A 25,000-nucleotide genomic window follows, 5' to 3' on the forward strand; every position below is an offset into this window, starting at 1 on the left:
CCCCCCCCCCCCCCCGTTCTGGGGGTTGAACCCAGGGATCACCCTAACTTGCCCAGGCTGGCCTCAAACTTTTGACTCTCTTGCTCAGTCTCTAGTCACTAGAATTAACAGGCGAGCACCACCATACCCAGCAAATAATATTATACTTTTTCCTCCCTTATATGAACTTAGGGTTGGGCTGGATAGGCCTCACTAACCATAGCAAAATTGTATGAATTTTTTTTTTCCCCCAGCTTTGGGAATGGAACCCAGGCCTTGTATGTGCTGGACAAGTTTTCTACCACTGAGCTATGCCCTCAGTCTCTGGCCTATAATGAGTTTTAACCACCAACATGATTATATGCTAAGTCTGTAAGTCCTACTAACAAGTCATCAAATATATTATATTATGTACCTCTGAAACATATGGATACTTTTTTTTTTTTTTGCTACCACTGAGATATATCCCCAGTCCCTGGATATACTTCATTTTACTTATCCATTAACTAGTTGATGGACATTTTGGCTATTTCCACTTTTTGGCTATCAGAAATGTTGAAATGAACATTCATGCACAATTCTCCTGCAGACTTATGTTCTCCTTTTTCTTGGGGGTACTCTGGATTGAACCCAAGATTGTTCTGCCTCTGATCTACATTCTCAGTCTTTTTTAATTTTACTTTGAGACAGGGTCTCACCAAGTTGCCCAGTGGTCCTTGAACTTGTGATCCTCCTGCCTCAGATTTCCCAGTAGCTGAGATTATCGGCACGCACCACTGCCTGATTTATTGGTTTCAGTTCTGAGGTCTTACATAGTCAACAAAGCCAAAGTGGTTATATTAGGAAGGTAGTCCTATGAGTGACTTAGCTTTAATTTCACTGTTTTTTTTTTTTTTTCAAATTGGTTTCTTTCTTTCTTTTTTTTTTTAAGTACCAAGGATTGAACCCAGGGGTGCTTTACCACTGAGCCACATCCCCAGCTTTTTACTTGTTATAACCACATACAAAGAAGATAAATCCTGCCACAGATTTCTTGAGGGAGTGGCTCTCAGACCTTAGAAGTCAATCTTTACCAAGTCTTTTATTTCCTGGGCCTAGTGAATTTGCCCTTACACTTTCCCTAAGATCCTTCAGTTTCCTCCCCTGTCCACACTCCTAGCTAATGAAGACTTATTATCTGAGAAAAATAGAAGGAATCAGAACTAATTATGTTTACCCCTAAATATACCAATGAATTTATATCTATATATACTCACATGATCTATATATATACTCACATGGTCTTCCTTCTACTCTACAGTGAGATGGAATTGTACTTCCTCTCATTTAAGTTCACATCCACCGGGAGGTTAAGGCAGGAGGATTGCAAGTTTGAGGCTAGCCTCAGGAACTTAGTGAGATCCTGCCTCAAACTAAAAAAATAAAAAGAATTGGGGGTATAACTCAGGGGATGAGTAAACTCAACTCTGGGTTCAATCCCCAGTACCAAAAACAGAAAAAGGTTGGTATCTATAATCATCCTCCCACCTCCACACCACATCACCAGTTTTTCTTTTACTGGATCATGGCTATCATCATATAACCACAGTGCAATATGGAAGAAAAAAACCTAGGCCACTCAAATAAAGCCATTAAGTCACCCACATTGCCAGTCAGCCATAAAGTATCAGCAGCTGAACAAAATCAAAAATTTAAAATAAAAAAAAATTTCACTTTCCAGTCCTTTTATATAAATACTATGTCCTCTTTGAAAAATATTTTAGCAATCTTTAAAAATAGTTTTCCAAATTGGCTAAACTATGGTCAACACCAAGAATACCATGTAATGTGTGTTCTGCTGGGATCTTCCAAGATTCAAGTCTAGTCATTCATTTAGAAGGAATGAGAAGCAATAGGTATGGGTCTTGAGGACAATCAGCATTCTCTTGTAAAGCAACTATTTCAGGAGAGCTCATTCAGGCTCTTAAAGGAAGGGAAGGATAATCTCTACAGATCGCCAGATTCCTATTGTTGCCACAAATTTGATAGCTTAAAATAATATAAAGTTATTATTTTACACTTCTAGAGGTACCACAGGGCTGAATTAAGGTGTCTTAAGACTGCATTCTGGGCTGGGGATGTGGCTCAAGCGGTAGTGCGCTCGCCTGGCATGCATGCGGCCCGGGTTCGATCTCAGCACCACATACAAACAAAGATGCTGTGTCCGCCGAGAAAACTAAAAAATAAATATTAAAACTCTGTCTGTCTCAAAAAAAAAATATTAAAAAAAAAAAGACTGCATTCTTTCTGGAGGCTTTAGAGAATTGCTTTCTTTGACCTATCCAGTTTCTAAAAGGAATCTATGTTCCTTGGCATGTGGCCTTGTTTCCATCTTTAAAGCCAACAGTGCAGCATTTTCAGATCTCTGGGATATGACTGACCCTCCTGCCTTCTTCTTGTAAGAACCCTTGTAATTACATTGGGTCTACTCAGATAATCCAGGATAATCTTAAGAACCTTAATCATATCTTGACAAGTCCCTTGTCAATAAAGAAACGTATTAATGGGTTTCGGGGATTAGGGCATGGATATTTTAGGGGACCATTATTTTGCTTACCACAGTAGAAGAAGAGTTTTTGTACTCACAAGGAAGGCTTGGCAGAATTTTTTTTTTGTGTGTTACTGGGGATTATACTCAGGGCCTCGCACTTGCAAGGTAAATGCTCTACCACTTAATTACATCCCGAGCCCCCGACCCCACTCTTTAAAAAATTCTGACAGTGTCTGGTTAAGTTGCCCAGGCTGGCCTTGAATTTGCTATCCTCCTGTCTTAGTCTCCAATTAGCTGAGATTACAGGTCTGTGCCACTGAGCCTGGCTGACTTGGCAGAATCAAGCAGTTACTCTTGCTTAGTGGAAATCTGTCTAAACTCTAATATTCAGAATTCCACTTTTCCCTGATAAATATCTTAAGAGCTCATGCAAATATATGCAACTTGCTTTATATCTTAGCCACCTGTATGATCAACTTTTAAGTTTTTTCTTTTGAAATCTTAACTCTGTGACCTGAGCAAGGTATTTTATATTTTTCCAGGAAGGTAAGAAATTTTCTGGTTCCTCATCCAGGTTTTGCTATAGGAATTTAAAGCTTTCAATGTATCATTTTCTTTCTCTAAGTTCCCCGGTGTACTTTCAAATACCCAAACCACTCCACAGTCCTTGTACCCTTTATTTCCACCATATTACCCCATTACAGCAACTTCTTGGGTCATCCAAGGTAATAATAAATTAATAATTTTGCCACTGTGTGCCATCCAATGGACTACCAATGCCATCACCATTTGCTATGAGGTCATTAATATGTTCAAACCTAATGGGATCAAACAACTAATTCCCACCCTGAATATTCTCAGCCTCCTGAAAATCTATCACCTATAAATAGCTGTAGTGAGGAGAAAGTATTATGCAAGTATTATGGAATAGAGAGATTGACTGTAGCAACTAAGGGTAATGGATATAGGAGACAACAAAGGAATGAAGGTCTGGAATTACCACTGAAGTACTAGAGAACATTCACTAATGACTTTGGCTTGAAGGATTGTTGCAGATGGATAAGTTGGAACATTGATATAAGAAGCCACAGCTTGTGGAGAAGTCTGTGAAGCTGCCACTTATAGCCACCATGACCTCGAAGCAGTAGTTTGCAAAAAAGTCTGAGAAGTTATTGTGCTTGGATGCTACATATGCAAAGTGGGAGTTTGTGGAGAGATCCGAGAAGAGCCACAACTTCCTGGAAAAAGTCTGTGAAGCTGCTACAATATCCAAGAATACAAGCTTTCCTTTTCTACCTTCCTGTTCTACTGCGAATACTTACTATGGTCTGAATGTCTGTCTCCCCAAAATTCATATGCTAAAACCCTCACCTCCAAGGTGATGGTATTAGAAGGTCAGATCTTTGGGAGGTGATTAGATGAAGGCTCTATCCTCACGAATGGGAATAATACATACACACACACACACACACACACACCCATCTCTCTCTCTCTCTCCAGAGATCTCCTTTGTCCCTTCCACCATGTGAGGGTCTATGAGAAGATGCTGCCTATGAATTAGGAAGTGGGCCCTTACCAGATGCAGAATCTGCCAACACTTACATTGGACTCCCTAGTCTCCCAAGGGTGAGAAATAAATCCAGTCTTTGGTACAATATCTTATCACCGTAGTCTACATGGAATATGATATACCACATGTTGGCAAACTCTTAACTCAGAACTACAAAGGAAAGGAGATTCTGGAAAATGTTCCTGGCTTCTTCTCCTCTTTAATGCAGAGATAAAAATAAGTGGATAGTAGTAATGTAAAGTCAATAACCAACAGATCAGAATAGTTAGAATACTTCAGAGAAATAAAATGGCAAGTCAAACTGGTTTAAATGATAAAAGAAAATTTACCAAGTCTCATATCTGTCTAGACGTAGAGATAGGAAGAAATTGATCTCAAAGAATGTGACCAGGACCTATGATCCTCTCATGTCTCAGGAACTTTTTGTTGCTGTTCGATTCTTAGCTTTCTAGGTAAGAATCTTTGTGGGGCTGGGGATGTGGCTTAAGCGGTAGCGCACTCGCCTGGCATGCGTGCGGCCCGGGTTCGATCCTCAGCACCACATTAAAAAAAAGATGTTGTGTCCGCTGAAAACTATAAAATAAATATTAAAAAATTCTCTCTCTCTCTTTAAAAAAAAAAAAGGAATCTTTGTGTAGCAAAATGGCTGCCAGTGGGTTCCTCCACTTAGATGCTTCTGTTTGTGGGGTAGGAAGAGTGTTGCTTCACTCAAAATCAAGAGTTATTGGATATGATTGGCTGCCTTAGGCTCTGTGCTCTTCCAGAAACAAACAATGTGACCAGGGATGAAAAGTTCATCTGATAAGCTGTTCCTTATGCCTTCACCCCTGCTCCACTGGTTTCTTCTACATTATTACTAAGAGAAGACAAAATTGATGTTGGGAGTCCCCAAACATCAAATGTCTATTATAGTAACCAAAATATCAAGGACATGAACTAGCAAACAGAAAAACCCTTCCTGTTATAGCCAGAGGTACTAACTGATATGTGTCACTATTTTCAAAGTATTACTTTTGAACAACTGTATTAAGTCTAAGAACCTAAGAACTCTTAACCATGGTGTAAGAAGGTGATTACTCTGATGCAGCGTAAATAGGGTGAGAAATATCAAATAACTTACAGCCACTACAGAAAAGAAAAGGCTCCAAATAGCTACAGGACATAGACATTTTTCTAAACTTTTTCTTAGACTTTCAGTATTTGTTAGTTGAGCCTTAATCTGAAAACCTTGACTTTTCTGTACTACATTCTCTTTTACAATAACTTCCTTGAATTGTCGATCCTGCAAATTAAGCAAAACAATTATAAAATTAGCAGCTAAAAAAAAACTTAAAAGTACTTTATTAAGTAAAACCTGATAGTATTTGGTTTCATCCTTAGTCCTTGGGGAAAGAAAGAAGTCTGGAGTATCCAAGAGGCCAGAGCTCAAATAATTGTACTTATTGTAATACCTGACTTATGGCCAACCCTTACTGTAGTAGCTAACCAAAATCTCACTCCAGAACTTCCAGAAGAGGGAAAATAGAAGGAAAAAAAATTGAAACTGAACAAAAATGCAATCTGAGTTTTATTGGAAATATTATTACTATCAATCTAACTCTTAAGTTTCATTGACGCTTGCTGTCATTTGAACATGTTTTTCTTCATAGAAAACATAACTCTAGAAAAGCTAAACAAAGTCATTTAACCACATGGAACTAATACCCTTTCTGTAGATTTGCCCTTTGTCAAAAGATCAATCAAAAGATGCTAAAATATAGTCAACTCATCTCAGTGACTTTTAAACTCATTTCCTTGATGCCCTCATATAGTCCACTGTCCACACATCTAAAATGATCCACTTATATGTTTAAGTCACAACATATCTTTATTTTGCTCAAAACTTTTTCTTCTCAATTTTACAAATAAATGCAAAATGTTAACCATAGCTTACATGAACTTAACCATGTTCCTACACGAACTGGCCTCTATTGTAGAAAAGCCTGGCTCAGATGTACTCTTTGCTGTGTAGTCTTTGAAAAAGCTTTGTGTACAGCTTTCTCCCTCACTTCCTTCAGGCCTCTACTTTAAAAAAGTTATCTTCTTCAAGAGTCTTCTCTCAAAACCTTATTGCACACATTCTATCTTCAGCACCTTATTACTTTTCTTCCTGTCACTACTGAAAATTATATTATATTATCTACTTATTTTGTCTGTCCTTTGTTTCCCTCACCAAAGTATCAGCTTCATGAGTTCAAAGGCCTTATCAGTTTGGGTCACTGTTATATTATCAACACCAGATGCTACTTGTGCCAAAATGTGCTGCACGCTTAAATGTGAATAAATCTAACTAGAAATTACCCCAGTATTTATTTCTAAGATGCATTTAGATGAATCAAGATAAATTTTGCAGACAGGAGTTGGTAACTAACTAGTTGTTGGTGTGGGGGGTGATATTAAAGCTGGTTCCCTGGTTTTGGATGAAGCACAAAGGTGAATGGAGGTGTCATTTACTTGAGACAAGGAAGATTAAAGAAGTATATTTGTAGGAAAGACTCAGTTCAATTTTAGGCATCTAAAGTTTGTGATGTCTATGGACATCCAGGTGAAGATATGTGGAGAGTGGTGGCTTGGATCATGACCTCTGATTGCCTCTTGGCTGCACTGGGAACTTCCTGTGTAAAGGTATAGGTCAAGATTGCCCAGTTGCTGTGGTAACACCTGGCCTGAAGAAACTGCAAAGGTTTGGAATTATATCAGTCTGGACCTGGAGCTCAAGTACCAGCTGTCAGGGATAGAGAATTCTGAGCATAACAAGATACTCTAATGTCTCACCAGTGCTGGGTCCTTCAGATTGCCTGTTTTGCAAAACACTTCCCACAAATAACCTTTTTGATGATAAAACCTATATAATAAACATGCTGAGCTAGCTCTGGCCATTATTCCTCCATCAGAGGACAGTGTCCCACCTGGACCTAGCTTTCTCTATGTGTTTGTCTTTTCTTAATCCCCCATTGCCCCTTGCTGGTTTCTGAATTAAAGCCGTGCAGGACATGGCAGAGATGTTAAGTAGTTAGATGGATATATGTAGGCCTGGAGTGAGATGACTAAATTCCTTATCATGTGAATCCTTTTAAAGTACTTATTCTTTAATTGCTTCTAAAGGCACCCTTTTGATGGTCCTCTGGTTAAGCAGCACTCAAAATGTACCATATCTAGACTTCATTGCTGAAACAAAACCTGTTAGTTCATATTTAATGAACTTCTACTATCTGAGTGAAGTGATAACTACTTGACAGCCAAGAACAATGATACAGAATATTTATTACATGGGCACTTAATCACTTAAAACTACAAGTTAACTCTGCAACAAAATTCTTAAATCCTACAGAGGGTGAGTAAATAGGTCAATACAGGTTACAGACTATTTAACTTGGTTACAGAAAAAAACTCAAGTATGTGTACCTTTCTGTTGTTTCTTCCACAGTTCATTCTCGGGTGCCAACTGGAATACATGTTTTCAAAAATGTGAACAGTCATAAGTAAATAAATAAGGAAATGAATAAGTAGGACTAGTGTTTTCAGATTTTATGGTTACTCTGAACCTTGTAGATCATTCAATAAAGACCCTTGGTCTATTTCATGTGTTTAGGGGGGGGAAAAAAAAAATCTGAACAATGTTATCTTCTGCCAAATCTGTAGAAAGCATCTAGCAGATAAAAACCTTGACTCCTTGACTTAGATGTATACATTTTATCCTAGTAAAAGTGATTCCAGTTTAAGTCTGAAATGAACTTTGATGATAAAACCTATATAATAAACACGCTGAGCTAGCTCTGGCCATTATTCCTCCATCAGAGGACAGTGTCCCACCTGGACCTAGCTTTCTCTATGTGATTGATTTGTCTTTTCTCTTTTATGAGTTCTCTAGTTTTTTTGTTTTTTTTTTTTTTTATAGTTACTGCTTTATCAGGGTAAATTTAGAAGCATCTAGCATTTCAGCATGTTACCTTAAACATACTATGGATCTCTTAAAGCAATGGAATTTCTGATGTCCTGGACCTTCAGAGAGGATAGTTTTCTTCCCAGTGATTTGAGACTGTCCAATAAAGCATTTCTTGCTAGAAATTAAACATTAAGTTCTTACTTATTAATGTATAATAAAGTTTTTTCCTCTTAACACTGTTCAAATATCAAGAGATTCAGAGTTGTATTTATGCCAAAGATGAAGTGAGATAGTTAGGAGGTGCATTTTAAGTCCTTGGAAACATATCTAGTTTGTCTGAAAGGCCCTAAATCTAGCCAGTTGGACATACCTAGTATTTTATCATTCAATAATTCAACTTGCAATTGTACATGTCTTGTTTCTCTCTGTGTGTGTGTGTGTGTGTGTGAGAGAGAGAGAGAGAGAGAGTACGTGTGAGTGCACGTGTTTGAGAATTAGAATGATACACAGAAAACATTATTTTTTTCATGAACTCACGGTCTAGTTGATTACATGAAGAATAACAGATGTAAGGATATGAGGCTATGACAAAAAGAGAATGAATTCTGCCTAAAGAGGTCTGTGAAGACTTCACAGAAAGACAAATATTTGATTAGAGTTTTGAAGGATGGATAGGCATTTACTAGGCAGGTGAGGAATATTAAACAGGGTTAGAGTTAAGTGAGTTCTAAGAGAATGGTGGATGTAGGAGCACAGGGTGTAGAAATTTAGGCCACAATATAAAGAGTGTTGAGTGATATTGTATCATTCGCTATCACATAGCATATAGCAATGTGTTTAAAATCATTCCTATGTTGACTGGAATTTTTTTTATAAATTCCAAGTATTCCAGAAGTTACGGGGCTGCATGTGAATTATCAACGGACCTTTTGGAAAAGTTGCTAATACTATAAAGTGGGCAAATCTAAGGATATTATAAGAGTAAATGAAACCATGAAGTCATTTGGTCTCTTTTTGCAGTGCTGGGGATTAAATTCAGGGCCTAGGCACATTAGGGAAGCATTCTACCATTGAGCCACAGTCCCAATATAGTTATCCTCTCTTGAAACCAGAAAAGGTTCAAGAGACTTCCCTTTGATTCATCATATTAGTGGTCTCCAACCTGCTCAAAACTTTGAATTGAGCACAATGGCCACTTTATCACTGGCTAATATCCTGGCAAGTGAAGACAAACGTGGAGTCACTGTAGACAAACCTTCTTAACATTGCCTTCCTGTGATTGCTTAATTTAGGACTTCAGGAAATCTACATTTTTGGAATTTCAAAATTTGACCTGCATTCTTGAGTTTTAAGTAGTCTACGATGCAAAAGTTTATTTTTCTCTTCCTTTGGGATTTTTGGATAGCGTTCAGTTATTATAAATTAAGTACATAGTAGAAAACGAGTATTTAATATCTTGAGAGTTCTATGCTGTATTTTGCAAACTTTTCCTAACTTAGCCTACACAAATGCTGAATAGGCAAACAATTATTTATTGATCACCAAAGTACCTAGAAATTTCATTTTTTTCTAAAGATAGTTGCAGAAAGCTGCAAATCTCAAACCATAAATAATCCAGCTTCGAGCCAAAGCTGGAGTATCTAATAGGTCTATTAAAGAATAATTTTACTGTTATCCTGAATAACACGCCTAATGGTGTTAAAACAAAACAAAACAAAAAAACAACAACAAAAAAAACAAACACCACACAACCACCTCAACACAACAAATTCAGAAATCTCGTAAAGATGATTCACGGCGTATGTATCCTATTTAGTACAAGTACTAAAAGCCATTAAACTAAACGAACCCTCGATTGATTTAACACACTTCCCAACTATCATTAATGTAAAAGAACCACGGTAGACTTTAGGACTTTCTAATAAGGCAAGCAAAGCAAAAACAATCCCGGTTCCTTAAAACTAAGCGTTACCTGCTTCTTTTGACGAAAAATTTCAGGAGAAAAGCAGGCAAGCATTAATCTTAGTTGGAAAGTCAATCTTAAAGAAAAGGTAGCCCTAGTTGTCAGCGACCTCAGCCTGTCTGGGCAAGGCCCGCGGCGGCGGTAGGGAACCTCAATGTCACTGAGTTCGGGCGGGGACGACTGGCGGAGGAACTGCGGCTGTCACGGCACGCGCACGGTCCGCAGCGGCGCTTCGCTCCACGCACCGTCAGCCCGGATTCCCCAGACGCCGCCGGCAAAAGCGGCTGCCGCTTCAGGGCAGCTTCCTTTCTCTGGCTGGGCCCTCCAGGACATAAGTCGCCGGGAGTACTCCTCTCTTCCCTCATCCAAACGTCGCAGGCGCACAGGACAGTGGCCTTCCGCGAGGAGCAACCACACCCCTTCCCGTCACCGCTATTCCAGTCCGCATGGTAGGGAGAGGTGAGTGGACTCCAGGAATCCTCAGAAGGGCGGGGGAGGAGGAAGGAGCCTCTCTAGCTGCGCCTCCTAACCAACGCTCCTTGTTCTCGATGCTCCCCCACACGGCCGTATTACAGCACGTCACTTCCGGTTCCTTTTAAAGGCCCCACGGTGTGCGGCTCCGCGCGTGCGAGGAAGGTAAAAAAGGGAGTGAGAGGGCGGGACCGAGGAGAAAGAGGGTACCGGGGGAACTAGCGGTGGAGGGGGCGGGGGAGGCGCAAAGGGCGCGCTCTGGCGTCACGTGACCGGGACGCGCCGTTCTTCCGTCGGCCATTTTAGGTGGTCCGCGGCGGCGCCATTAAAGCGAGGAGGAGGCAAGAGTGGCCGCCGCTGCTTCTTATTCTTTTTTAGTGCAGCCAGAGATAGTGGGAGTGCGCGCCGCACGAGAGTGGGAGGCGAGGGGGGCAGGCCAGGGAGAGGCGCAGGAGCCTTTGCAGCCACGCGCACGCCTTCTCTGTCTTGTGTGCTTCGCGAGGTAGAGCGGGCGCGCGGCAGCGGCGGGGATTACTTTGCTGCTAGTTTCGGTTCGCGGCAGCGGCGGGTGTAGTCTCGGCGGCGGCGGAGGCAGTAGCACTATGTCGGAGGAGCAGTTCGGCGGGGACGGGGCGGCGGCGGCGGCAACGGCGGCGGTAGGCGGCTCAGCGGGCGAGCAGGAGGGAGCCATGGTGGCCGCGGCGCAGGGGACAGCGGCGGCGGCGGCGGGAAGCGGAGCTGGGACCGGGGGCGGAACCGCAGCTGGAGGCACCGAAGGAGGCAGCGCCGAATCCGAGGGGACGAAGATCGACGCCAGTAAGAACGAGGAGGATGAAGGGTGAGTAAGGGGCAGCCCAGGATAGTGAGGCCCAACTAGGCCCCCTCCCCCTCCCTATCCCCCGCCATTAGGCCTCGCTCCCGCTCTCAGCCCGCCCTCCAGGCCCCCTTGCAGCCTCCCTGCACTGGTCTCCTCTTTGCTCTGTTGGGCTCCCCGGAGCCTTCATTTCCTCCTTCCCCTGACTGCTTACTGCCCCCTCCCCCATCACACACGTTTCCACCTTTAGCCGTCACCATGCTGCTCCCCGGCCCGCCCTCCTTTCCTCCCTCGCTACGGGTCTCCTCCCACCGACTTAGCCGCCAGGATTTTTTCCCGCCTGTCGAGGACACCTTTTTATCTGTTCCGCTGTCCTCTCTTTTCCTTGTTTTCTCACATCTTGGACACAAAAAAATGCAAATAGAAAAAAACAAAAGGCTTTTCTGCCAGGATTACTGAGGTTTATTTGGTGTTTCCCCACTGTTAACGAGAGGACAAGTTTGTTTGTAAGCACTTGCTTTGGGGAACGTGTAGATCGTTCATGTCTGTTACTCCCGCGTCGGCTTCAGGCCGAATGTTTTTCATTTTAAGTAAGTTTCGCCTTAGGACTTGTTCGATATTTTTTTTTCACTTTACGCAATCGCACAACGGTATGCCTGTATAGGCCTTACATTTCCACCATGGGACAAATTTGGCCTGCTGATAATGCCCCCAATCCCTGTTAGTACGTTGGTTTTGCTTCGCGGGCTTTCCCTAAGTTCCTTTCCTAGTCGGCGGGGCTTGCACTTGACTGGAGCTGTTCCTACCTCTGGCCTGCTGGATGCCCTTCCCCCCATCCCACTGAGTTATTCTAACCGCGCACCCTTTTCGCGCCCTCAGCTATTGGGTTTTCCAACTATTCGTACAGATTGTACTGTTAACTTTTTCTGTGCACCTTATTATTATTATTATTTTTTACATCTCTCCCCACTTTTCGGTGCCCAGGAGCCTTTTTTCGGTTTTATTTCCACCTTCTCACCCACAATTAAAGGATGCCCCCCCGCCCTTTTTCATAAAATAAACAGATCCTGTATCGTGCTGTGGGATAAACTTTCTTTTTTCAAGTTCTTAATACAAACTTGCTTCCTTTAATTGGAATAACTTACACATTACTGTCTAAAGCTGCTTTGAAAAATATATTTACAATGCAGCATCAATAAGAGTTAACAGAAGGGACTAAATCCCGGCTCTTAGTTGAGTTTCTCTTATTCCCATTACTGACTATTGATCTTGGGTTAATGCCTCCATTTCTTTTTGTAATGGGGAGGGTGTATATGAAAAAAATTTTTTTTTTCTCACTGTAACAAGGAGAAAGCTTTTGGTGGAGGGTAAAAGCAATAAAATGTCACTAACCCAGTATTAGAAACATGATTTCCTTTACTGGGCAATAGCATAGGGTTCGGAGGGGGTGTTGGGGAAGCACTTTGAAATGAAGTTTTTAATAATTTAGCCTAGGCAGATTCTTGTCAGGCTATTTACTGATGGTGCTGGCTTTGGGGGAGTGGAGGTGGGAGGGGAAGTAAACTTAATTTATTAATTAAACAGAACTAATCTTGAAATATACGTAGTGTAATTTGAGAAAAGAATATGTTAAATATTTGGAAATTTAAGCCTTTAACATTTTGGTTTTTGCTTTCTGAATTCTGTTCTTCGGACAGAGACACCAAAATGATAAATTATAATTTAAGTTTGGGGCAGGCTTTTTTGTTAGTCCTGAGTTTTCAAATCGCAAAGCAGCTTCCTTTGTAGTTAGCTGCTGTTGAACTGAAGTGTAAATGAGTTAAAAGTTTTTAACCCTAACAATGTCAAAAACTAAAACTAGAATTTTGATTGGTTGCTGTACCGGTTGTTAATTCCCTAGCCATTCAAACTCCTCCCCACGACACACTGAAGCAGCGACGGCACAGCGGGAAGAATGGTAAAACTTTTAAATTTTATTTCTGTATTATAAAGGTTTCAATAGTCATAACTTGAAGAGGCTGTGTATTGGTTAGTTGCCCATTGATCCCCAGGAAATTGTAGACATTGATTCAATAGGATATCTTATGCCTGGGATATAAAACATTTGTAGGTATCGTGCATAATCTTTGGGCAAAACTGATGCTATTACATATTTGGTCTGTGGTAATGCATGTAATTACATTTTGGTCAGTTTAAGCTAAATACAATTAGTATTTTTATATTTGGGCAAAAAAGTGTTATCATAATTTCACACTTATTTTTGTTAAGATGAAAAATAATTTTGTTGAAATTCTAAATTAATGCTAAATATGAAGACTACTTGAAATTCTGTTTGAAATGTCTTGCATGTTATACTGGAGTATTCTGGAGATGTCAAAAGTAAAAATTCTTTTTAGTACTTTGAGCATTATACAAAAATATGTCTCTTCTCACTAACAATGTTTGTAAGTATACTTTTAATAAGAATTGGATATGTGCCATTCAGAGATGGGCTAATGTGGCTTTCCACTGTAGCTCTTACAAGGTTTTTTAATTTTTATTTTCCATGTGATTTGGTTGGAATGTTAATTACAGTTTGTTCACATGTATTCACAATTGCATGACTTCTCTTTAGAGGCTGGTAGATTGAGTATTGTTCTTTTCATCCTGTGATCCCTCTGCCCCCCATGTCAGTCTTTTTGCCTTCAGGATCATATTTGGATTTTTCAAGTGTTTGTATCCTCCACCACTGGAGAGTAAAGAGACAATATTTTGCAGATAGTTGCCTTGTATCTATACAAACTATATTTGAAGAACCCATTTGGTAAACATTTTAATTTTACACACGATTTACTTACTATATTCTCATCCACTGAAATTTGCCTAGTTTTAGATTGGTGATAAAGTAGACTGACAACAGGCAAAGGAAAAAGCAAAAAGTCATATAAGACTGGAGTCAGAGTTTGACAAACTGAGTAAATGTTTAAGATGAACAATAATCCCTCTATTTTGGTGGCTAGAGGGCACAAATGACTCACCTTCACTGCTAGTTAATAGTGACATTAACATTAAATCATGTAACTGTATTTGACTTATTTCATAATGCATTTTGAATCTTAATTCATTTCCAGTAATTTGAAATGACCATAAGCAATTAGATGTGAAGGTGGGTGTTGATTCTTACCAGAATTGTCCTTCCCCTGCTATCTAGAACTGTGTAATTCTACAGCTTTTGAGGCAGCCTCTTTTATGGAAAATTGACAACTATTTGTAGTTCATGAACATTTTAAAATATGACCAGTTGTCATCCTCCACTGAAATATTTTACTGAGATTCCTTTTAAGTTAAGCAAGTTTGCACTTACAAAGTAGTTCTCTATTTTTTGAGATAGAATCTTAACATTGCCTCAACTGGTCTTGAACCTGTGGGCTCTGACTTCAGCCTCCTCAGTAGTTGGGACTATGGGTATACACCACCATGCCTGGTATTTTTTGTCTTTTAAAAGTCTAATATTTGACATGATAATTGCCTAATCATTTGGCCCAATTTTGTTGCAGATATTGAATCTTTGAGCAAAAATCCCCTAAAGACCTTTAAGCTTTTTTTTTTTTTTTAAATTACACACTTGCCGACCTAAGTGTTTCTGTTTCCCACACATTGAGGAATATTGGGCAGGAGTTCATTTTATAGTCTTAATGGTGAGGATAAAACTGTTTAGTGGATAAAAAAATCATATGAATTGATTTTAATACAATTCTGTGTATTTCTGTTTCTGAATCAATTTGTTGTGGGCATAGTTTTGCTGTTCTTTTTTCCTTTTGCATATGAGAATGAACAGTTATTTTTAGGAATGCATCTTAACTTTAGTTCTAGTGAATGTTTCCATTGTGTACTATGGGACTAGAGAATAAATGTTCATTCCCATAGTTAAATGACATCTAGAATCTTTGCTTCCCACCCCCTGTACTGGAGATTGAAACTGGTGGTGCTTTGCCACTGAACTATATCCCCAGCCCTTTCATTTTTTATTTTCAGACAGGGTCTCTTAAATTGCCCAGCTTGCCTGGAACTTGTAATTTTTCTGCTTCAGCCTCCAGAGTCTCTGGGATTATAGGCATACACAACCAGTCCTGGCTACCTTGCTTTAATCTTTATAGTATTAACATCACTAGTTTTTACTAAAAACAATTGCATTAGAAATTCTCATTTTGCTTTGTTATGTAGTATTGTTCTATTCTCTGCATTGCTATAGTAGATACTATATCTACTGTTGCAGATACTTTAAAATTAACCAGTGTCTGGGTGAAATACACATGGTCATGTAGTAAGCTACTTGGATTATTGTTTTTAAATTTTAAAGAACATTAGAAAGCTAGAGTTATGTTAGTGTTCACACAGTGTTCACACAGATGGGTTGATTATTAACTTAACCTACCCTCCCTACCCCCACTTTGAATAGGGTAGGAAGCAAAATGGTCCCATTCAGATATAACAGTATATAGTGGTGTTTCTCCATTAACAGGATAGTAGTAGATTGACTCCTGTAACAGTATATAAGCTCAAGGATGATTATTTTGGGGAATATTGCTATAGGTTACTTCCTGTGTACTTTTATTAGAAAGGGCTTCATGTTTTTGTTTAAAATACTAGGAATTGTAAGCTATACCTTAGTGCATCTGGGACAATATGAACATTGTTTTGTAAAATAATTAACATTTATAGTAGGCCCAAGCCAAATATACTGGCCTTTTATTCAGTAAAGTTGGGTTTGCCAGAAACAATTGAGATCCTGAATAGCTAGGTCTCAGTATTCTTTGGAACTTTTGACAGCTTTCTTAGGGTTAAAATTGCAGAAAAGGCTGTCTCCAAATCTTGACATGGTAAATGTTTAGGGGGATAGTTTTCAATTCTGCTTTACTTTTTTTATTTTTTTCTTAAATGATGCTGGGGATTGAACCTGTGCATGGAAGGCAAGCATGTTCTACAGACCCTGAGCTACATCCCCAGCCTGGGAGTATTAAATTCTTTGCATTCAAATTCTCATTTGATAGGAAAGATAATATAAATTATATAATCTCTTAAGCTTAGAATTAGGGAGTATTGTTGAAGTTTTTCAGTACTGCTTTTTGAGAGAAACATGTTTACCTCAAACCTGGGTTTATTTTTTTTCCAGTCATGTGACCCCTTCTATAAAATCAGTGTATATTTTTGATAATGTCTGGTTACTTTGTCATATGCAAGGCTTCCATAATATAACAGACATTATTTTGGTGTCATTGTGGCCACCATGAAGGATAATAGTTTAAGTAATGATAAAAACCATGATTAGAATAACTGCCCCATTCCATTCATAGCTGTGCACTTTAAGTGTATGCAAATTAAATGGAATGATACATAACTTATAATTCTGTTAGTCCAGGCTTGATTTGACTTTAGCTCTGCTTCAGCCTTATAGTAGATATGGGATCTGTTTCTCTTACTTCACTTTCAACAGTGTGGTCTCGGGTAATATAACTTGTTTGTTACTTGGTTTGCTAATGAATATGTTGGAAACAATGCTCACCACAGGAAGATTGACTACATAGAATACTTTCATAGCTTGTGTGTATTTGTCCGGTGCCCTAATAGTTGATACTGCCAGTGATTTACTCCTGTGGAGTAAAGGTAAGCATATTTTAGTTTCTGGAGTATTGTGTTGTATGTTGGTGCTAGTTATTTAAGAATATTTGGGGTAACGAGGGAAGATTCCTATTTACTGGCAGTGTTTGGCTAATAATCAGGGTGATAGCTTTAAGTATTGGTTCATACAATGTAAACTCCTGCTTATCTAGATTTCAAACCATCAGCTTGGGAAATTCACCCTCTACCTTTTGGTCTTACAAGATGTATGAAACTATAGCAAATATTCTTAACCAAGCTATTCAGCAGACAACAACATGGAAAGAATGCCCCGCAATTTTTCCTTATGTTGAAAACTAATGTGTTTTTAAAGGATTGGCAAATGCTAAAAATTCATCAGGAATGATTTAAAAATCATTTTCTGATTTCAGCATTTATTTCTAATGGAAAACTTCATACGATTGTGACTATATAAAAGTTAAGGAAATACCATTCCTTAACCTCTTAGGTAAATAGGAGTTTACATTTTAAAGTTGGTTGAGAATTTAAAAAGTTAAAACACAAGTCATTGTTTCCTTGTAATGAAATGAAGAAAAAAGGGAAATGGTGGGTTAAGCAAGGTTTATTTTAGGAAATTAGATTTAATATAAAAAATTAACCTTGCTTAGAAAATGTTTGATCTTTGTACATGTTAGTCTTGAATAAAGAATTTTTTGTACTTTATAATGTCATCCTGACATGTATTGAAAGCTGGGGGGGAATTAATAGTGGGAAAATAATTTTGGGGGGGTTATTGCTCAATTTTGATGTAGTCGTGAATAGTTAAAAACTATTTAAAAAGTAGAGTGGAACTTAAAAGTCTGGTTATATTCTTGATTTGTTGTCAACTAATAAGGTTAGCTCTTAGACAAATTCTAAAATCACTTCCATACTATCTTATCTAGTTGTGAAATAACCTTCTCATTATAGGTAACTAATGACTTAAGTTTAAAACCTGTGTTTCTGAGGAAAGTGCTCATGTCTTAGGGGCTGGTGAGATTTTGTTATAATTTATCATTTTAGGATTTTAAAAAGATTCTAATGATAAAATACCAGAAAATGATTAAAATATGGATGAATTATATGCTTGAGTAACATTTACTCTAATAGATGCCAGTGATTGGCCAATTATGGCCCATACCTGAAATGTATCAGGTTGACATTCTGTTGCATTTTGTTCAACTGTCAGAACTTGTTATGAAGCCACATATGTAAAATCATGAGTTCAGAATTGTTTGAAAGTTACAGAATGCTTTTTTTGTTGTTCCTATTACAAAATTGTAAGTACAAACACTTGAGTAAGTGTTTGACAGTAAATTCCAGTAAAGACTTGTTAGGGAAGGTGTCTTTAAAATATTATTGGCTTTGGAATGTTAAATCTTAAGGCCTCAATTATCAGTTTATTGATGGGGGAAACCCAGGATTATTAAATGAGAGCATTTTCAACCAGCAAGCACTATTCTGTATGTATTTCCCTTTATGTTTTAAATTATTTTTAAAGTGCTGGCATATATGTAGAGGACTGCCAAGTCACCAAAATGATTCATAGAAGCTACATTTAAGAGCTCTTAAATAAAATATGACCTAATTTCTAGTCTGTATGTAAAACTTATTTTGTCCCTTTTCCATTAATATTGGAAAGTTTATAAAGCCCTTGTAGTTAAAAGTTAAACCATTGAGTAAATGGAAAAGTTACATTGTTATTAAATCATGTTTAGATTGTGCATTACTCCACTATAATAACTTTAGTTTTCTGGACAGAATTCCTTGCTTTGTTCTGCTGTATTTAACTCCACTTACTGATATCTTGAGTTAGGCTTGTTACAAATGGGTAAAGAATCTTAGAATTTTTTTTCCCGCTTACTTAGGGTTATACTGTTAACAAGTGATAGAGCTAGGATTTAAACATAGGCACTTTGGCTTTTACTTCCCCTAAACTTGAACTAAAATGTGATTTTTTTAAAAAAGGCCCGGAAAGCAGCCTCAATTCCTGAGTGACACTGCATAGCATTTGGATAGTCATCTACACTGAGTCATATAATTTTATGCTTGCCATTGAATTTTATAATTTGGAGTAATAGCAGCTGTGAAAACAAAAAGAATTCTATTATTGAGTAGGTGTTTTAAATTGCATACTGTATTGCCTTTGTGATTCTGAAATATTTAGCTCATAGATGGGATTAAGAGGTTATTCTTTATCAATGAAATACTGTAGATGAAGTCCTATATTTTAATCGGGATTGTTGATTCACTTACAACTAAGGATCGAATTTTAAACTTACGTTGCAGCATTAGGAACCAGTTTTGTTGCTACTTGAACAAGTCTTGGTAGTTTTAACTTGGCTGCTTAGGAATTTTCGAAGTTCTATCTACTTCATTGGAAAGTGTTTGCACCTCTACAGGAGTGACAGCAACTTGAAAATCAGTCTTTGTATTCAAGGCAGCAGAGGTAATCTGGACAGACAGTAGGTATTGTGCTTTAAGCAAGATATATAAAAAATATACGTAATTTAAATTGGTATTAGACCAGTGCTTAAGTTTGACGAAAATTGTATGTCAGTGTTCTAGAGAGACTAAATAAGTGCCCATTTGTCCAAAATTAAATTAAAATAAACAGATGTTTTCTTGCTGTGATATACAGTTAATAGTTTGCTGTGCTTAGTGAATAAATTTGGAATAGATTTAATGTGTTCCATTTAGCGAAGATGGAATGGATTTGATATCATTTGTGTTGTCATATATTCACTGGTCTTATCAGTTGTTAAACAACCTTTCTTAATTAGAAAAGAAGAAAAAGCCACAGGGCTTTTGGGCTGCCAAGGTACTCATTTATCTCAAAGAAGAACCACTTAGGATGTTGCTCAGAAACTATTTACATTTACCTTACACAAAATTTGAAGTTTTAAGAGCTAGCTAATTAAGTACAAAATGGAAAGGAGATACTTTTAGAAAAGCAACTGGTGATTAATAGGGCAGAAATGAAAAGTAAAACGTGTTTTAAAAGCTAAGAAATGAAATGTTCTTAGTATATCCATGAATAGCTGCCAAATTTCAGAGGACCTTATGGGCATTCTACAGTAGCAAAATATATTACTGATTACTGACCCATAGGATGTTGAAACCATGATTGCTATATTTAAGAAGGCAGAAGAGGTGTGATGTTTTGTAGTAAAACATTTCATTCCAAGTAGTTGAATGTTTAATAAACAATAGGAGAGATTAGGGAAGGCAGGCAGTGCTTAAAGGAAGGTAGAGACTAGAAATAGTAATGTGTATTGTAGATGGTCAAAATATTTGATATTCTGGATAGTATTTTGATAGATTAGGAAGGATAGTATCTTCAGTAAACCCTTTTAGCTCTAAGGTAGACTAAACTTTAACAACTTCTGTAATGACTATTACTGGTGGGAAGTTTCTTTATAGAGAGCACTTTACTGGGCCACTTGATGAATTAGTATAGCATGCTTATCTAATGATTAAGAAAATTAACTTGCCTCTTAAAGAACAGCTTGGGCTTGAGAATAATAATAGAATGTTCCTCATTATAGGTATTACATTTCCTTGTAATTGTATTTGTTGACAGTAATAAATTAAGGATACTATGAATATAAATAATATTTTGCTTATATCCAAACTAGTTGTCTTTATTTGAAGAATAGGACAGAATTTTCTTGCCTTTCAAATTTACCTTTTTAAAATAAGGCTCTTTAACTTTTCCATGTAGACTGAAGTACTTTCAAATTTTGTTAGTTAGTTTTGGTAAGTTTCTGTGATGATCAGATATGATGATTTAATAGTTAATCTTCATCTGAATTTGTATCTGTTACAGAACTTGCTATGCATCTCTCAGCAAAAGGTCATTACCATGTAGTTAGTGCTCTGTCATTTGTTAAAAGGCTAGAGTCCTCACCTTGAAAGAGTAAATGTTGGTAATGGGCTTTCATATATGAAGGAAGTATTCTGGATCTTTGGGTAAAAATAAGGTGTTTATAACAAATTATGTAAGATTTGTATATTAGAAGTATTATTCAAATGAAAGAAATGTGTATTAAGAAAATACTTCAATTTTTTCATGTAATTGGCAATAAGTAAACATTTGAAATTCACATTTATAGGTGTTTGGGTTATGTTGACTTGGTTATAAATTACCAAGAGTTTTAAATGTTAATTCAAGCATGGAATTTTTGAGGAAGTTCTGAAAATTAAGCATAAATGGACCAGCTCTAGAATACATGTGCACTTTGAAAACTTAACCTGAAATGAGAAGCACAGTATGTCTAAAGTAAGACTTCTTTTGCACTGAAAGTTTTGTCATTAGTAAATAAGTATACTAAAACACTAGGATCAGTAACACCTCAGTTAATTAGGCATCTTAGAAGTGAAGAAGAAAGACCTTAATTTCAGGGACATCTTAGGAATGAAGCAGAAAGACCTTAATAAATTGACTTGATGCTAAAATGGGCCTCAGTGGCCTATCTTAAAGGCCCCAGGAAGGAGATGTTCTGTATGAAAAGCTTGTTTCAGTTCCTTCACAGAGCTGGAAGTTAATACTATATTTCCCCCATCACTCTCCGTGACCCAACCCCAGTAAGAAAGACGCAGAACCTTCAGCAAACTTAATTTTTTTTTCTCATAGGGAAATATTTTAGCCCCCACATAACAAATTCTGACAGTTTACCCTTAAAATTTGTTTTAGACTTGGTTTTTTAAAGTATAATAGAAGGTTTAATTAAGTTTTGGAGTTCTTTCTTGCTTTTGCAAAGCAAGCAGATGCAAATAATATCACAGAATTACTGCCATATCTGACATTTTTGCTATTTTGTTGAAATATTAAGACTCAAAAATCTTTTTAAAGCTTTTTTTCTTACCATGTATCTTTGTTCTTGTCTTGGTGGTTTTCCACTTACCACCTGTCACTTAGCACTTCAAAAGGTTTAAATCTATTATTGCTGGTTAACTGAGGTTCTACTGTAAATAAATCATCTAACTAGTGAATTGTGCTTCATTGGATAATTCTGTTCCTTAAATTGCTTTCACGGTTACATGATTGCTTCTGTCTTTTAAGGACTAAGCACATCAAAAAAGTTTTATAGCTTATGAGGTTTAGAATTTTTTATTGTGTGCTAAGAACTCTGCTAATGGGAAAGTTATTAAAAGTAGAGAAGAAGTTAAGCATGGTTAGGAGGCCATGATCATTGGAGACTACTATGTAGCATTGACAAGTTTAATGAAGATTTGTAAGAGAAATTTGAAACTAAGATTGTCTTGCTATTAATGGTATTTTAGAAAAACTAGATTTTTACTTGGTTATGTATTTAAGTTTTTTAAAAGAAAGCCAAAAGACTTGTAATTTGCTGCTTGTTCATTATTTTATAATTTTTCAGCAGCGATAAACAAAGCTTTCTAGAATAATTTTTTTTTTTTAATGTGGGGCTATGTAGGAAGAATGACATTTTAATACACTGCCCAGTAAATTTGGTGGCAGTTTGGAAAAGATGTGTTAAAAATATGGATAATACTTAAGGCATTTCATTTTCTTTTTAGCATTTTAATACTGCTTTTTGTCTTTACAGGAAAATGTTTATAGGAGGCCTTAGCTGGGACACTACAAAGAAAGATCTGAAGGACTACTTTTCCAAATTTGGTGAAGTTGTAGACTGCACTCTGAAGTTAGATCCTATCACAGGGCGATCAAGGGGTTTTGGCTTTGTGCTATTTAAAGAGTCGGAGAGTGTAGATAAGGTAGTGTGTTATGTGTTCTGATCAGTTAATAATATAGTAAAATGTGTTTGGTTTGATATAATAAATTTGCCTATCTTGTGTAGTTTTACAAGTATAACAAGGAAGAGGCAGATTGAGGAATTATTAATACTCTGTATGCCAGGCTTTACTAAATTAAAATTAACATTTAAAAATCTTGAGACTTGGACTGTTTGTAGCTCAGTGGCCAGCATGTGTGAGGCCCTGGGTTCAATCTCCAGCATCACAAAAAGAGAATAAAACAAGTGTACTTAAAAATGTTGAGACTTGGCTAGGGATATAACTCATGCCTAGCATGTGCAAGGCCTGGGTTTGATCCCTGGCATTGGGGAAAAAAATACAATACATAATTAATAGAAACTTTAAATGCCTAGTTAAAAGGATGTACTGTGACCAGTTCACAGAAGCATATTTTGAAATTTTTGTTAGGTAAAGCACTTTTTAATCAAATCATTAATTTTGATCCTGGGCCAAGGGCAAGTAGCAGCCATGTTTGTTCATGTTGCTGGCAGTTACATGGGATGGTTAAATTTGTGTGGTGTTTCCCCCACCCCCAGTTTTTAGTTATCTGTAGGTTTAGACATTAGTATGTTTGTTGGTGTGTCATATCACTACATGACTTCACAGTTTAATCTTGAGCCAGTCAACATATGCCTGGTTTTGTATTTAACTTATTTTTAAGTAAGTTCTAGTTCTAAACTTCAGTTAAAATGAAAAACTTAATTTCCTTAGGTCATGGATCAGAAAGAACATAAATTGAATGGGAAGGTGATTGATCCTAAAAGGGCCAAAGCCATGAAAACAAAAGAGCCTGTTAAAAAAATTTTTGTTGGTGGCCTTTCTCCAGATACACCTGAAGAGAAAATAAGGGAGTACTTTGGTGGTTTTGGTGAGGTATGTTATACAATGTTTTGGACAGAGTTTGTCAAAATTAGTGTGATGCATTTTAAGCAGACTAAAAAGCTAATTGTGTTTTTCCGATGTTATAGCAGATAGTGTGATTTGTTTTAGAATGGAGTACTGAAAATAATGGGCAGATTTTTGGAAGTTAGATAACATTTTTCTCATGTAAATGAGCACAAGTGTTACTGGGCACAGGTACAGAAAGATGAAACAGAGAAGCATTCTTTTTTTTTTTTTTTTCAAGTGGCGAGGTTTTGCTATGTTGACCAGGCTGCCCTTGAACTCATGGGCATAATCCATCCTCTTGCCTCAGCCTCCCAAGTAGCTGGGACTGCATGTAGGTGTCTTACTGTGCCCTGCTTGGACAAGCATTCTAAACTCAGATTTACCAAATTAGTAGAAGAAATAAAAATATAAACAATACATGGAAGAACCCACGTGGGTTACCTGAAGTACAGAAGAAAATGTGTTGAGAATAGGGAGGAAATGAATGATCAACAGGATATAGTCCCTTATCAATTTAAACATGTAGAAGAGTATTAATAAGAGTAATTATACACTTAATATTTGCAAGAGCAAGCAACATTGGAACTGCTGCTGCCTTCCTGTATGGCAGCAGCCATCTAAGACTTGAATAGCAGTTTTCCGTGATGCGTTTGGCATATGCCCTCCAGTTTATAGCAGTCTTGCCTTCTCCACCTGTTTTTTCCCAAACATAGACATTTTAGTTTTTTCTTTAAATTGACTATCTTGTTACTTGTAAGCATTTGAGTTTCTAATCCTCAAGTTAGGTAGGAAATCTAATAATTGGTAAAGCTTGCTTTTAATAATTAGTTGTGAAGATTTGGTCAGAGTGGATACTCTTAAATTTGAAGAACCTCTTAAAAAATTAGAATAAACAGGGAGAGACAGCAGAATAAAGCTTGAGGGCCAAATGTATGTTTGTATGTTTTTTCCCCCTATTAATCTTGTGCTGTTAATGTCAGATTGAAAATTAGAACACTAAAGCTCATGTTTTAATATCAGGTGGAATCCATAGAGCTCCCCATGGACAACAAGACAAATAAGAGGCGTGGATTCTGCTTTATTACCTTTAAAGAAGAAGAACCAGTGAAGAAGATAATGGAGAAGAAATACCACAATGTTGGTCTTAGTAAAGTAAGTTAAACATCCTTAGCTTGTGGAGAAATCTAGAGAGTTTGGCTTTCTGTAAGGGCTTATTTTAAATAGCATGATTATACATTGGCTCCTTGCTCCTTAGCAAAAAAAGTTGATCGATGACTTTAGGAGGGACTGTTTTGTTAAAGTGAATTTTTGAATGTCTAGGTTTTTATCAAAAAATGTTCTTTTAGGACCTGGCATATAAAATGAAATGACATATCTCTAGCAAGTACTTATTGTATATCATCAGAAGTGATTATTCCTCTTAGTACTATTGCCTGATCTAA

General features: G+C 37.5%; 2 protein-coding genes across 7 annotated transcripts in view; one reads left to right on the top strand and one right to left on the bottom strand.

Moving 5' to 3' along the window:
- Enoph1 (enolase-phosphatase 1) overlaps positions 1-10,303 on the bottom strand; it is a 63,723-nt gene extending 53,420 nt beyond the window's left edge. The window contains exon 1 of the mRNA XM_048784765.1: positions 9,977-10,303. Coding sequence (XP_048640722.1) covers positions 9,977-10,021 — 45 coding nt within the window. The 5' untranslated portion in view covers positions 10,022-10,303. The remainder of the gene's footprint in view (positions 1-9,976) is intronic.
- Positions 10,304-10,727: 424 nt separating this feature from the next.
- The window catches only part of Hnrnpd (heterogeneous nuclear ribonucleoprotein D), a 17,466-nt gene continuing 3,193 nt past the window's right edge, over positions 10,728-25,000 (top strand). For 4 of the 6 annotated variants that reach the window (XR_001504942.1, XR_007341188.1, XM_015499241.1 and 1 more), the window contains exons 1-5: positions 10,728-11,276; positions 13,153-13,209; positions 22,463-22,631; positions 23,382-23,543; positions 24,579-24,710. Coding sequence is in view for 4 of the 6 variants with exons in the window: in XM_015499241.1 (XP_015354727.1) it covers positions 11,041-11,276; positions 13,153-13,209; positions 22,463-22,631; positions 23,382-23,543; positions 24,579-24,710 (756 nt within the window). In the remaining 2 variants the exon portion in view is untranslated. The remainder of the gene's footprint in view (positions 11,277-13,152; positions 13,210-22,462; positions 22,632-23,381; positions 23,544-24,578; positions 24,711-25,000) is intronic. The other 2 variants (XM_015499243.1, XM_015499246.1) reach the window with 1 other exon arrangement.

Source organism: Marmota marmota, unplaced genomic scaffold (assembly GCF_001458135.2).
Source record: "Marmota marmota marmota unplaced genomic scaffold, marMar, whole genome shotgun sequence".
In the NCBI taxonomy this organism is placed as follows: Eukaryota; Metazoa; Chordata; class Mammalia; order Rodentia; family Sciuridae; genus Marmota; species Marmota marmota.